This window comes from Rhamphochromis sp. 'chilingali', assembly GCF_963969265.1.
Source record: "Rhamphochromis sp. 'chilingali' genome assembly, chromosome: 6".
Lineage (NCBI taxonomy): Eukaryota > Metazoa > Chordata > Actinopteri > Cichliformes > Cichlidae > Rhamphochromis > Rhamphochromis sp. 'chilingali'.
In genome coordinates this window covers 12,813,667-12,829,254 of record NC_137933.1, presented here as the reverse complement: position 1 = coordinate 12,829,254, position 15,588 = coordinate 12,813,667, and the positions used below count along the sequence as shown (strand labels likewise).

Genomic DNA, 15,588 nt, shown 5'->3' with positions numbered 1-15,588 from the left:
CGTTGATAGAGTCGATTTTACGTGCGTCATCTTCTTTGACTGTCTGCAGATTATTCTTCACTTTCAAAGCTGAAGTGCTGCACAAAAGAGCATCTTGCAAAGGAGTCCCATAAGTCCTCATGTTTTAGATCACAGCCAGAAACCTGTAGTTTCAGGACGGTTTCTTCCTGTGGTTGTGACTCTTATCATGTTGACAGACTGCAACACTTCCCAAATGACTCAAAACTTCAGATCAACAAGCCTCCCTTTCTTACTGAAATATATTACATATTTATATGTTAACTATGTGTGTAAGTTTCCTCCCAAATACGAAATCACAAACGATTATTCCAACCACAATATATTTCCCGGCATGACTATTGTTCTTGCCTCCGTGCATTTCCTTCAAACTGGAGAAAGAGCCTCCCACACTTAACATAGTACACAAGACAAATAACACCAACTGAGTCAGAGAGAAAGAAAAGGAGCTGGGCCGAAGTTGTAGATCAGCTTCCATACGCACCTCCACTGTGGTCAGGCTAAAACAGCTTAAATGGTATGCAGGTATTTGAAAAGGAAACTCGGTTACAATAGAAACATACTTTAATGACTGGATTTCATTTCACCCCTGATGCATTGGTCCAGTGAGCACTGAAATTGTTATCCAGTGAGCTGTGATTGCATTTACTAAGACAGATTAAAACAAGAACATGTTAGATTAACTGATGTGTTTAATGGCTTATTTTACATTTCAAATGTTACATTTGAAGGTTCTGTGTTATTTACTCAACCTGTTACCTCAGTCAGTACACTTGACTCTAAATTGGAATGATGCAGCATTTTGGGAAATGTCAGCACCAACCAACAGCCAACCTTTAAAGCCAGCATATCTTTGATATTGTATTTTTTTGGAGATGAGATGAAAACTATTTTTGCTGCTCAGCTTTTAGTGTGTGGGCTTCGGATATAACGGCCAGCCCTCCTGCCTGAGCTTCACTTGGACACTGTGTAAGATGAAAAAGGGATTAACTGGAGCAGAGGGTGGATAAGAATGAAATATAAGACAGCGATGCTCAACGGGGGGCCTAAGGGAATTTGGTTTTGGCCTAGTGCCTGCCTGCCTGATTTACTATGCAGTTGCTTAAAAGACATTTGATCTTTTCCCCGGCTCAGTCGTACGACAGAAAAATTATGACTTGGGGCTGTTTTTGCTGTTTCAGTGGGAGCTTACTCGAAGTGTTTTCATGTGCTTGTGCATTTTTATTCACTAGTCTTCAATACTGTATGTAATGTTTATATATATTAATAATAATATTTGTATTTAATAATATTAAATATTAAAAAAAAATTAAAAACAGTTTTAGAAAGTACCACTTAGCGCGTTTATTCAGGTTGTATTTTCTTAACTGCTTGTTCAGTTCAGGGTTGTGCCAGGCTGGAGCCTCTCAGCTGTGGGTCAGAGGTGGAGTACACTCTGGAGCCAGTTTGCCTTTAAAAATGCAAATGCATCATTTTACTACCATAAAAATTAGGGACTTGGATTGAACACTTGCAGCACATAAAGTAACAGACTGCATAGTTAAAGAGTGCTGCTTGGCCAACCTGCGGCCCAGATTTTGCTCCCACTGCAAACATTTGATACATTATGAAATGGGGGAAAAATAGACAAAGAAGGTTTGGAGTAGCTGGAACAAGAAAAAGAACAATTCAATTTCTAGAGAACTAGAGCAGCTGATCTCAGTTTCCAAACACCTGGCATGGTAAAAAGAAATCCTGTTGTTGCAACGTTTTGGTGTTTTTTAAAAGATGTTGCTGGCTACATGTAGATTTTAAATACTTTGCAAACACAGTGTCTCCACTTTTTTGCAATTCTCCAATCAAAATACTCAAAAGCGGACATCTTCAGTTGTTTATGGTGTAAGGTGATGTAAGTTCATTAAAGTAAGATCATTAAATATGGCACCGTGAGAGAAAACGCCTTATTGCAGAGCATAATATATAAAAATGCTTCTGATCAATTTTCTTGTCAAAAACTTGGATTAACTTACTAATCAATGTTGTATGCAGTTGTGTGATGTCTTGCCTACCCATTACATACTGTATCTTTGACGACAGAAGAGCAAATCAAGAGCAATGTTTTGTTTCTCAATATTTCAGCAGTTCGCTCTTTGGCAACAGTTAAAATAGTTTAAAGAGATTTGAAGAACTGACTTACAGCTCTTTGTTTCTTTAGACGGGACTCTTCAAGTTGTCTGATGAAGAGTTCTTTATTCAGCCTCTGGAGACATCAAGTGATGAAACATCAGCACCACAGGCCCATGCCATCTACAAACGGCATGTGTCTCCTCCCTCCTGGAGCCCAGTCATACAGCCCATCTCAGGGAAACGACCTTTCAACGGTACCTGTGGAATCAAAGGTAAATCGTGCACATTTATTTACATTAGCAAAGAAAGCACAGCATAGAAATTATACTTTTTTTTTTAAACAGGATGTCAAACTAACGATTTGTAGTACAAACAGATGCACCAGAAAGTTGATTGTTTTCATCTGGATCCAGATGAACACCATTAACTTTCCGGTGCTTCCTTCCCTGAATGATTGAGCATTCATGGAAACACGTAAACGGATGCATTACCGAAAGATTTTTTTTCTGTAGTTAAGGCAAAGCTAATATCTGTTAATATCTTAAAAATGAGTGTGACAGGGTGTGGGTTGTGGCTCAGCTGCAGGGAAGGCGAGGAGCAGTGGGTTCAGAGTGTGGTGCCAGGGGAGCCTGACCCATGCAGCTGACCTCCATCATCTTATCATGTCTCCCCCATTCGAGTAGGTCGCTGTGTGTGGCGTGCAGCAAGAGGAGGCAGTTTGAAAACTAAATGATCAATGTTTGTACTGTAAAGACAACATTTGTGGCTAAAATGTAAGCCCTCATATTGCGTCAGTACATTATTTTTTTCTTGCAAATACAGAAGCCGCAAAATACCAACAGCTCCCAGTGTGATTAAGGTCATGGTGATGTGCAAGTTTTTGTTTTTTTGTAACAGCAGTGGAGATAAGTACTATATTTACATATCTTAAGGCCTTAAATCTCTTTACTTGTTCAATGAAAATGCTTAATTTAAAAGTCAAAATACTGATAACTCATTAGCTACTAAGCACTGAATGATGAGAAAGATGATTATAAGTAATCTCTTGTCTTTCATTTGTCTCCTGGTAATAATCTGCAGAGGTTAGAAGAATAAAGCCACTGAAATGCAGATGTTCGTAAACCAGCTGCTTAAAATTCTGAGTTGAATTAATTGGCCCTGGAAAAAAAATAGATGTCCCAGAGGATTTGAGGGTTTGCTTTCAGAATCAGCTTAACAACAACACCAACAACAAAATATCAGGGCAGAGTTATAGTTGTGCCTAAGTATTACTTTAAACACTACTTTAAACACCAATCAAGCTCAGTTTTTTGTATTTGGAAAGATGTATTATTAGCTTATTACTTGCACTGAAATACATGAACTTCATTGCATCTTCCAAATTGCAAAGTAAATTACTTGTTTTGATTTCTAAAGAATGATAGCACAGATGCATTTTCAAGGACAAAGAAGCTTGTGTATGGTTTTAATTGATTAAATACACATTTAGCATTTATATTGTTATTTCTTTTCAGCTTGCTGAACAGACTGATAAGGTCTGAACGTTGATTTAAGCAGTTTCTGTAATATCAGAATTTTCAAATCATTAAGCGCGTCCCCTCTAGGCCTGTGTTTAAATTGTGCACTTAATCACTGTATCGCTATATGTCAGCCAATCCTAGAGATTTTTCTTTCTGTGTGGCTGTGGTTCATAAACTGGGAGGGTGTGTGAACCACAAATATGAACTGAGAGTAAGTTGAATGAAGATGATTTATGTAGGAGGAAATGCCTTATTATTTCACTAAACCTTCAGCTTAGTTTCGTTCTTACCTTATGACGGTTATATGTACATTTATATACATATAACCATGATAGGGTCATGTTTTGAATTGAAGACTTTTTTAGCTTCTGAAGCAGGAAATGGAAGAAATGGTTTGAGAACAACTGCTCAAGCTATTTTCAGCTGCTTACTTACAGCAGATTGTTCCCTATTTGGCAGCATTTTGATGTTTGATGCTCTTTTTGATGCAAACAAAGGATTTGTGTCCTCTTGAAATCAGGACTAAGAGTCTTTCACTTGTTGGGTCTTCCTTGATGTCATGATCTTCATACAGCATCTGACAGCAGACTCATCTCTATCCAACTCATCTAGATGTCGTTGGGGACAGCACCATCACTCACCTTTTCTCACTCAATATGTGATTATACACCACTTTGCATTTAATCACTAGCTGTTATTAATCTCTGGCGCTCTTCCATAACATGTCTTTTGTTCTGTCCCCCTGCCCTCACCCCCTACCAGTCACAGGGAGGGGGGGAGCGCTTGCTCATAGCCGGTCATCCGATTGTTGAGGTTTTCTCTGTATTGTTGTAGGGTCTTTATCTTTATTTATAAGTACCTTGAGATGACTGTTGTCATGATTTGGTGCTTTATAAATAAAACTGAATTGAATTGGCTAATGCGTAAACTGCTACATTACATTTTACATACTCCAGGCTTCACTGCACCCTTAGATCAGCCTGACTGAGACTTTTTTTTTTGGCTTTCGCAGCACAAAATGCTAACCGTTGCATCCATGTCAGTTTAAACTGATTGATAAATAACACTACAGAATGATCTGAGTCTGAGTGGTCTGTGAACTGAGGTGTAGCCGGTATTTCTCATTCATTTCTGAAGCTGATATTTCGGCTTCGTCATAGCAACAGTAATATATGTGTGTCTGCTGTTGGTGTGCCCACTGTGCTTCCTGTCCCAGAGTATGTAAATGTTAAAGTTTTTAACAATATAATAAGGAGGATGAAACATTGACTTTTTTGCAGCTGACAAACAGAGTGGCCTTTATTGTGCAAACAAACAACACGTGACCTTTTCTCTGAGCTCGCTTCACTTGTGTTCATTTGTATGCTGTGTTTGTCATCCGTATGTCTGTATGTGCTTGGAGGTTCCTGCCCAAGTGCTAAGCATTTTCCTAGTATGCATGTGTATATCTATTATATGTGTTTTTGTCTAATCCAATAAAGACACGATCAGAAAATACTCAGAAAGATCAGCTAGAGATTGCTGAAGAGGATGACCAAGGGCAAAGATTTGTTTAACAGCACTGTGTACTACATGTGACAAGGTAAAGTCACAGTTAGTCTTTGTTGTTGTGTGTCAGTGTGAAAGATTTTAATATCTATTTATATTTCCCTTCTGCAGATTATCATCAAAGCTTTAAAGACATTGAGAGACAGCGGGAGCGTTGGGAGCGCAGGCAGCAGAGAAGGAGGAGAAGAATTCGTCAACGCTCTGTCAGCAAAGAGAAATGGGTGGAAACGCTGGTGGTGGCTGACCCCAAAATGGTGGACTATCATGGGAGCAAAGCTGTGGAAAGCTACATACTTGCTGTCATGAATATTGTAAGTATTCGATATTAATAATACTATTACGCTACAGGTATAGGCATCAACAATGAAGCGATGACTGCCAGCCTGTGTCTTTATATACAGACTTTAGATGAAGTAGTAGCTTAATGTGCTTGTGCAAATGCTGCGTTTCCTCCTTTGAGATGCTCTGCCAGCCCCTTCCTGCAACAGCCTTCAGCTGCTGCTTGTCTGAGGGTCTTTAAAAAGCATGCTTCACTGGGCTGAGATCAGGTGACTGACTTGGCTATTGGATAATAGACCATTCACTTGCCTTGAGAAGCTCTTGGTGGGAGTGAGAAGGAGGATCCAACCGCGGACACGGAAGGAAACCAAACTGGGTTTAAACAAAAAGCGAGGCGTTTATTATGGCGAGTTAGACATGACTACAAAAATAAAGCAAAAGGCGAACAGCAGGGTTGAAAACTAAACTAAAAACTAAACTGTGGTAACTATGAACACAGACGTGAACATGATTCTGACCAGGAATGTGCAAGAAACTATGATGAAGAAACAAGAACATGAAACGTGAACACGACCTGAGCAGAATCATGAAGTACATGGAACTTGATGTGATGTGGAGGGAAGGAAAACAGACGACCTAACAAAGACTGAATGAAAACACACAGACTAAATACACACAGGAGGTGATCAGGGCAAGTGGAAACACATGGGGAAACAGCTGACCGGAATAAACATAATGACGCCACAGGGGAAGAAAAACTAAACACGTTAAACATGGACACACCAGACTTTTCAAAATAAAACATGGACAGATGTAGACATGAAAACACCAGCCGGACAATTAGAACATAGAACACGCAGAGACAAACACACAGGCGTAACTGAAAGTAAAACACTGAGAAAAGACTCATAACTAAGGAGACATAGATGAACCTAAACTAGACTTAAAACTCAAGGCAAACTGATAATAATACTAGAACTTAACATCCTTTCAATCACAAATACAAAAATAAACTCAAAATCTGGGTCACAGACAGTCCCTGACACTTGGGCATCTTTGGCAGTTTACTTCTATGTCATTATCCATTTCCACTGTAAAGCAACACCTCATCATATTTGGCTGAATCTAAAAAAAGAAACTCTTGCCTCTAAATAATTCATCCTGCTTCTTCCTTCAGCAGTCACGTCATCAATAAACACTATTGACTCTGTTTCACTGGTTCCATTGATTGTAGGCTTTCCTAATGATACGCCTTTCTCTTTGAGAGTGTTCCTGCCTTGGCTAGACGTTGTGAAGGGATTTTCTTAATCAGAGACTGAAGTGTTCGATCACGTGGTCTTTCAGGTCTTTTGGTGTTGCTGAGCTGGTTGACACATTCACTCCTTTTTAAGGCCAAATCAACGATGTGGTACAAAAGATTTCTCACTCTAATACATTTATTTTGGTTTCTCAGTCTTCTTCACTTGTGTTTACATCTTTTTGGACCTTCTATGGAGAGTTCCAGTGATAAGTTACCAAATACTAGGACTGGGCGATATCACCCAAAATTCATATCTCGATATTCTTTGGCTGAATCGTGCAGTCAAAATGTAAACTAAAAAGACGCTGAGCATAATAACAAAGACAGATTTCGCAGCTGCTCTGTTCCCAAGTTCTACTGCGTGACTGACAGCCTTAAGTTTGAAATCCGCTTCGTAACCACGTCTCTTAACAGGTGCCATTTGTGGTCCTTATAATATTACACAGTACAGTAATATTACGTTGAAGCACAGTACGTATCACTCAGCAAGGCTTCTGACTACCGTAGCTGTAATGCTCCGACAATCCATCAAGCGGTGCAGCTTTGTAGCTTACAAAACTCGTACTAAAACTTTTTTTGACAGATTGTTGAGCGCCGTGTACCACATAAAATCGGTTCGTGGTGAGTAAGCACAACCACAATTCATACAAAAGGCGCGCTTTTGATTTTTGAGAAACTGAAAGGATTTTAGGTCGTGCAGCCCCCGTAAGTGAAGCTGCATGGCGCTAACGCGTTAGCGTGGTTAGCTCATTAACGCGTTGAAGCCGTCCAGCCCCACGAACGGGGCGATCTGCGGTAACTCGTTAACAGAGATTTGCCGCGTTAATGTAGTTATGGCGTTAACGTCGTTATGGCGTTAACGTCATTTTAATTAGATTAACGCTACCAGCACTAAAATAGTAATCTCCAAATGTTTTCTTTTTACCGACCAGATCCTCTTTGATAGTTTTTTTTTTTTTTTTTTGCCTGTCCCGTTTGGCTCTTTTGCCATCAGAATTATTGTCTAAAGGCAAAGAAAGATGCCCAACGGATTTACTTTACCAAATGGACCATCCCAGCCTTGCCTTAACCCTTGTATGGTGTTCGGGTCTGTGAGACCCGTGTTCAGTTTTTTTCAAAAGAAAAATTAAACAATTAATTATTTTTTCACGTGTAAATGTGTTGTGTCTTTCCACTCACTCCACTTGATTATAACTGATTTATTTATAACATTTTATATAAAAGAAAAACGAGAAGCACATTAATTCATAAATGTGATCTAACAAAGGTAAAGGGAAAAAATTAACCATGTTTGCTGTTCATATGTCTTGTAATTGGGATGAAGTAAACATCTGTTGAGTAATTTAACATAAAATTGTTTGATAGTGTTAATTTGGAAAGCCAAAACTCTAGCGGGTCCACCAGACCCATGAACACTGGCTGAGTAACAAAAATACGAACATCACACAAGGGTTAATGGTCTATTTGATTCACCTTTTATTGTTTATTTTATTTTATTTTCACTTGCTAAACATGGGACAGACTTGACTGGGGAAAAGAAAGAGGGAAAGAAAAACAGCGGGGAAGAGGGACGGGGATAAAGGGCAAAAAACAAAAACCAACAAAATAAGCAGACAAAAAATCCATATATCAATCACCTGGATCACCTGTTGAGAAAGAAAAAAGAGAAAACAAGCAGAAGAGGAAAAAAAGAGCAACATAATAAACAACATCACGATGATATATGGGAATATAACAGTAAGTACTAAATATTAAACATTATTGTGCAGCACGTAAGATCGACAGCGTACAGTGTGCTTTGAGGTAGGAGCCAAAAAGGGTGTAGTTTGTGTGTGTGAGCACCCGTGTGTACACCTGTGAGCATGGACGCGCTTGATTTTTAAAAGGTTCCTTCATGTAAGGAGGAGATCAAAACTCCAGACATCCAGACCAACAGAGGGGCAGCTGTGCCACTACCCCAGAAAGAGCTGAGGAGAGTCCCAGATGAGGGGTCACTCAGCAGCCGCGGAGCAGAAGCCAGGGGGAGTTGCAGTGACGCGCCCGTGAGCTCCGCCGGCAGCGGATAGCTGCCGTGTCCATCTTATCGTTGCCTGCAAGCGATGGGGGAGGGAGAGTTGTGTTCAGTGAAGGAGAGAAGTGAGGCAGAGTAACGTTGCGTAGAGACAAAAGTGGACAAAACAGAGGCAAACTTGCGGCTCCGCAAGTATAATTATAATGTAACATATACTGAATCAATATAAACGATATTGTCACATCTCATACCTCGCAAAAAAATATATTAATATATTTAAAAACTCGATATATATCGCCCAGTCCTACCAAATACTGCTTGTCAATAAATCGACCAATTCATTTTGTACCTCTGAAAAAGGGGAACTATCTATAAAAATGAACAGTTATTAATGTAAGTAGGGAGGACGCAACTAGGCCATTTTATCTCACCCGGAAGGGGATTTGTGTCTCCAGGGAATGTGGAGAACTACACTGTGGAGGCACTATTGGACAAATGTTTTGATAGATTTAAACTAATACTAGCACACAGAGGAATAGTTTTAGAATTTATTTTAATGTAGAGTTGAAGGATGAATATCTGGTGCATTTTGATTGAAAATTTTCAGATTTTCTTTAAAGCATCATGATAAAAAAGACTTTTTCTTTCTCTCCTTTTTTCCAACCATGTCACGCCACAACTCTGCAATCAATGTTATTACTATATCGTATTCATGGATCTAGTAAAGTGACTTCACTATTACTGAGTAGCGCATGAGGGAGTTTTCCAAATTAGTGCCATGTTGACTCAGACCGCAGCACCTGAAAGTTCTATCAGAGGACATAATATCAGGAAATGCAATTCACTGACAGAAAAGGACACAGATATACTGACCTAGCACACAGCAATACAAGGAGGAAGCAGCTATTATTCTCCACATCCTCCTGCGGTTCTTTTTTAAATTTCTTTACAGTGTTACATAGCAGCTTACATAGCTTTGAACTTTAAACGCCCAAACAATTCAGTTTTGCAAAAACAAGCTTGCAGAGCTTCAAGGGAAACAAACCGTTCAAACAATGTCATCATCTTCCTCATCCGCCAGTTGCTCTATTGTCTCCTCACCAGCGATGTCTTGAAATCGTCAACCATGCAAGAGGCTCATGTTTTCTGTCTTCTGCTGTTTTCTGTGCACACAGAGTAAGGATTTATGAAAAAATTCATAACCCACAGCGCAGCCAATCGAATGGAAAATCATTGTGTATTCACAAGGATGACACCCTCGTATCACTTTGAGCTAACAGTCGAGCGAAACATTAGCACAGCACTCTGTGGGCCGAGGGGAAACGTGTTACAACAACAGCACATTGTTGTGGAGAAAAATACATGAGCTTTAAAAAGCCACAGCTTTGTTTGTACTCACAAGTCACAGAGTATGAAAAAGTGGATAAAGATGATATGAAATGATGATAAGGTTGTTTAACAAAAATGCTGCTGTTGTTTGTTATATGCTCTGAAAACATCTTTGAATGACACAACAGTGAGGTTATAAAAATAATTTTTGATGAATGAAGTCTTTTATCGGTGCCGGAGTTGTTCTGTCTGAAGTGCCTCAGTTTTATGATTTGTACAGAAGGTTTAGTTTGTAGGGATTTTGTCCAGCAGCAAGAAAATGAAGGGATATGTCCAGTGACGTATGCCCTTTCTTCAACATAGTATGAACCATGAATACACAATTCATGTACGAAAAAACACGCCAATGGATTTAAACTGGGGTGAAAGTATAAAATAAAGTACATTATAAAATGAGGTTTCAATTTATTTTTTTTCCCCCTTTTAACTATGTTTGCTCAAACGTAAATGCTTCCCATAATCAACAGCATATTTCGAGGTCTATCTGTAAAACTGCTAGAAAACCGTCCTTTAAAATGAACTTCCATCTGAATTACAATGACTTTCGCAGCCTGGATCAGTGTAGCAGTGGAACGAACCGCATCCAATAAACAATCATAGTTACAGAATGCTTGTTTATAGCTGTTCAGAAGAGAGGTAGTCAAAGGCAGGAGAAAGGTTGACCTTTTTGTAAACGGGGCAGAATGTGATTTTTGTACAAACCACGAGTGTGTGTTTCAATGGTCTCCTCTCAGAGGCATTCATGGTGCTGTATGTGAGGAAGAAAATAAGGCAATATAGAGGGAAGAGTTGAATTCCTGCTTCACCTCTGCAAAACTAACCTGGTGCTAAGTTAGGAAACAAATGGTCAAATTCAGACACCCCAGTTCCAGACTTGTATTACGTCCCGAAAAGCATACTGTCTGAAGCACACTTTCTTTTTAATGCTAAAGCAATAATGGTAAATGGCCTGTATTTATATAGGGCTTTACTAGTCCCTAAGGACCCCAAAGCGCTTTACATATCCATTCATCCACCCATTCACACACTGGTGATGGCGAGCTACATTGTAGCCACAGCCACCCTGGGGCACACTGACAGAAGTGAGGCTGCCGGACACTGGCGCCACCAGGCCCTCTGACCACCACCAGTAGGCAACGGGTGAAGTGTCTTGCCCAAGGACACAACGACCGAGACTGTCCAAGCCGGGGCTCGAACCGGCAACCTTCCGATTACAAGGCGAACTCCCAACTCTTGAGCCACGATCCCAACCTGTTGTAAGCAGCTTTTCATGCTCTTCCCCAAAAAATGCATTGAAACCTGCTGTTCTATCAGTCTCTGTTGATAATGATGCTTAGAGTTTTATATCCCAGCGAGTTCCTTCCACCTCTCAGGTTTTTCTTTCATGCTTCTCATTTCTGGTTTCTCAAATCAACTGACCAACAAAGATCTGAGGTGATTTCCTTTCACGCTTCTCACTTCAGATTTCACGAATCAATTGATCCTTCCCTGTTCTGTAGTAATCAAATCAAATCAAATCAAATCACTTTTTATTGTCACATCACATGTGCAGGCACACTGGCACAGCACATGCGAGTGAAATTCTTGTGTGCGAGCCCCACAAGCAACAGAGATGTGCAAACACAACAACACAAATGAGCAAAATACAAGAATGGCCAACCTGAAACTAATAAATATATGTACAATATATAATAGTGTATGCATTTCTGGATGTGTATACTAAATATTTTCCTACGTGTGTGTGTGTGTGTGTGTGTGTGTGTGTGTGTGTGTGTGTGTGTGTATATACACATTTTTACAAATTAAATAGTAAAAAAATAAAATAAAATAATAATAATAATAATAATAATAATAATAATAATAAAATATATAAAATATACAGAGTTGAATATGTGCAAAACAAGTGGCATTTATATACAGTGTGGAGTGCATAATGTTGAAGTTCCAGTAGTGAAGCTGAGGTGTCTATGACGTGTTCAGCAGTCTGATGGCCTGATGGAAAAAGCTGTCTCTCAGTCTGCTGGTACGGGACCGGATGCTGCAGAACCTCCTTCCTGATGGAAGCAGTCTGAACAGTTTATGGCTGGGGTGACTGGAGTCCTTGATGATCCTCCCCGCTTTCCTCAGGCAGCGCTTCCTGTAGATGTCTTGGAGGGAGGGAAGCTCACCTCCAATTATCCGTTCAGAGCACCGCACTACTCGCTGGAGAGCTTTGCAGTTGTAGGCGGTGCTGTTGCCATACCAGGTGGTGATGCATCCAGTGAGGATGCTCTCAATGGCACAGTGATAGAAGGTCCTGAGGATGCGGGGGCTCATGCCGAATCTTTTCAGTCTCCTGAGAAAGAAGAGGCGCTGCTGCGCCTTCTTCACTGTTTTGTTTGTGTGTACTGACCACGTAAGATCCTCAGCCAGGTGTACGCCAAGGAACCGGAAGCTGCTCACTCTCTCCACAGCAGCGCCGTTGATGGTGATGGGGGTGTGTACTTTTCTGCACCTCCGGAAGTCCACTATCAACTCCTTTGTCTTTGCGACGTTGAGGGTGAGATGGTTGTCTTGACACCAGTGGGTCAGGGCGCTGACCTCCTCCCTGTAAGCTGTCTCATCACCGTTGGTGATAAGACCCACCTCATGCTGCTTTCTGCCCTTTGTAAAGGATTTCCTTGTGGGAATAGAAAACAGGCTACCATTTATATACAGCTTTTCTACTTGCACTCAGAGATCTTTTGGCCACAAGAACACTGACTAATGCATTCATCCAGCTCTTTATTTTTGCACTAAAAGCACTTTATTTACCCCAACCCAGAGCCTTTTTGCTGCATGGTGACTGTGCCACTGTTAAAGCTACTGACTAACTCTTTAAATTTTGGCACTTTAGACATAAATAACCTTGTGACAAAGTGCTCAAGGGAACCATATTTGAAAAAAATAGAAGAGTTTAGGGTAATACTTTTTTACATCCTCCATATTCCCTGAGTGCAAACCAGAAACCCAAAGGTGAAAAATTACGTCAGATGTTGTGTTGCTGTTTGTGTGCATACCACTACTGACGTGTTTTGCTTTAAATGTGCATAATTACAGGCTATAATTATTTCTTTTTAAATACCAGGGTACTTAGGCTTTTGATAGTTAAAGAGACTAGCTGTAATAAATAGATTTGAAAGCTTTGATGTTAAGAGGTTAAAAGTATTAAAAAGCTGTACAGGTCCCCGCTCACAGACTCTCTTTGAAAATTCAGATCATGACTCACGCATAGAAAAACAATGAAAGGCTGGGGAAAAAGGTTTCTAAAAAAAATAAATATTTGTAAAATGCAAATGATAATTCATGTTGAAAATGAAGAATTGAAAACTGCAAATTATTAACTGAAAAGGTCTAGGCTGATACTTTAGCTAGGGTGTACACTTTGAGCATAAATGTGTTTAATAAATGAAAATCCAGCAGTCAAGTTTATTTTTCTAGCCACTGCCCTGATTTTAATATAGTGTTAAAAGAAGTTTTCTTCCAGGTTGCAGGTCTCTACAGAGACGCCAGTATTGGGAATGCAATCAACATCGTGGTTGTTCGACTCATCCTGCTGGAGAAGGACGAGGTAAAAACAGATTTCTGTATTTTAATGAAGGGTGGTTTTATTAGTTTCCATATAAAGAGTCAAATCCAAAATTCCTGACCACAGAAATTCTTCAATAGTTTGGTGTCCTGAAAGTTAGCCTTACCAGTTTTGTTTTCTTATTTTTTTCAAGTGTGGGTCAGAATGACCCGTTTTACCTACTCTCTGGGTTTCTTTCCATTTAATGAATGAAATCCCATTCAGAATGACTGAAAACTACTAAACATTACTTGCTTTTAGGTTCTTGGGTGCAGTCAATACTTGCAATTTGTAACTATGCAATAAATAAATGAAAATGGGTTTTCTTAGTCATTCTGATTGCTGTACTGTATGTACAAACCGATTGTAAGCAGTAAAATGTACAGAAATGTTTTGCTGACAGCTGTTAGAATTACAAAACTCACTCTTAGTAATAGCCGAGATATACAACACTGACAAGGACGCTATCACCTTATGTTCATCGAATGTGAAAGTCATGGTGCAATTTGGTTTTCCATTTCAGTTCATAGCCATATTTATCTCTGTGCTGTGCACTTATTCTGGGCAATTTTGTGTACTTAGAGTGCATTAGCTGCTAATGATTGATTTGTCTGCTGTTATGTTTTCTTCTCTTCATCTGATTGTGACATGTCGCTGATAGGATGACTTGAAGATTACACACCACGCTGACAACAGCTTAAACAGCTTCTGTAAGTGGCAAAAGAAACTCAACATGAAAGGGGACGAGCACCCGCTCCACCACGATGTCGCTGTTCTGCTCACCAGGTACTATATACACCCGAATCACTGCTTTCCTTCGTAGTACATTTATCTTTTTACTGTTTGAGCCCAAAGCCCAGCTATGCGTGTAATGTTAATATTGATGTGCAAGTGGCAATCATAAAGTTTCCTGTTTAAATTAGTCTGTTAAGCCCTGTGGCAACGTGAGATCACACAATGGTGACTAAACCTATGGCTCACTGATTAGGATATTGCTAAATTTATATACTTGCAGTTTTGCAAAGCGAGTGTCTATGGCGACCCTTACAGCTAATGCAAGGTGAATATCAAAAATGAACCAAAGAGTACCACAGTCATTTCTGCATTATTCAACAGGGCATCAATTTGTGATATTGCAAGGCGTAATGGAACAAGAAGACGCAGCCTCAGCTTTTACATGCTTTTACTCAGCCCTGCAGTTTATGGGCTGTGCAGCTTGAAATCAGATCATGTTTTTTTTCTCAAGACAATGACAAAAGGCCAACTAATGCCTGATTTTGTTATTAAAACTAAAATTATTTAGTTCCCTTTAGAATTCAATGTTAATAACATTCAACCAAGATTGAAACGTCTGTGATATGACTGAGATTTTGTTTGCACGACCTTTCTCTACTGTCACAGTTCAGAAGTAATAGTTTGACTTTTTGGAAAAGACACTGATACAAAAGTACTGTGCCCACACATTTTTTGGTAGTTTGCCTTGAAGCAGTACCTAACCAATTCCAGAGGAATGTTTTTTGTTAGTTAAGCCGCTTGATAATGACCTGTGACGCACTTAACTCAAGGGATGAACCAGTGTTGTGTTCACACAACTTAGCAAAGAGCCAATTTTAAATTGTATCTTTAGGCACTAATTTAATAACAACCTGCCAAAAAACAAATTGTTTGTTCCAATTTCTTTACTCGAAATCTATGAAATATGCCAAAAGAAAAAAACACTGTTTGACAGACATAAAACAGTATCTTTGCGACATCAAGGTGATTCCTGAAGAGCTGTTACCCAAAAACTTGGCATATTTCTGTATAATGTGCAGTGTGTCCTTACAAAATG

General features: G+C 39.6%; 1 protein-coding gene across 2 annotated transcripts in view; it reads left to right on the top strand.

Moving 5' to 3' along the window:
- adamts7 (a disintegrin-like and metallopeptidase (reprolysin type) with thrombospondin type 1 motif, 7) overlaps positions 1 to 15,588 on the top strand; it is a 99,727-nt gene that overhangs the window by 8,842 nt on the left and 75,297 nt on the right. For both annotated transcript variants that reach the window (XM_080885438.1, XM_080885437.1), the window contains exons 3-6: positions 2,213 to 2,396; positions 5,304 to 5,503; positions 13,677 to 13,760; positions 14,419 to 14,543. In XM_080885438.1, coding sequence (XP_080741564.1) covers positions 2,213 to 2,396; positions 5,304 to 5,503; positions 13,677 to 13,760; positions 14,419 to 14,543 — 593 coding nt within the window. The remainder of the gene's footprint in view (positions 1 to 2,212; positions 2,397 to 5,303; positions 5,504 to 13,676; positions 13,761 to 14,418; positions 14,544 to 15,588) is intronic.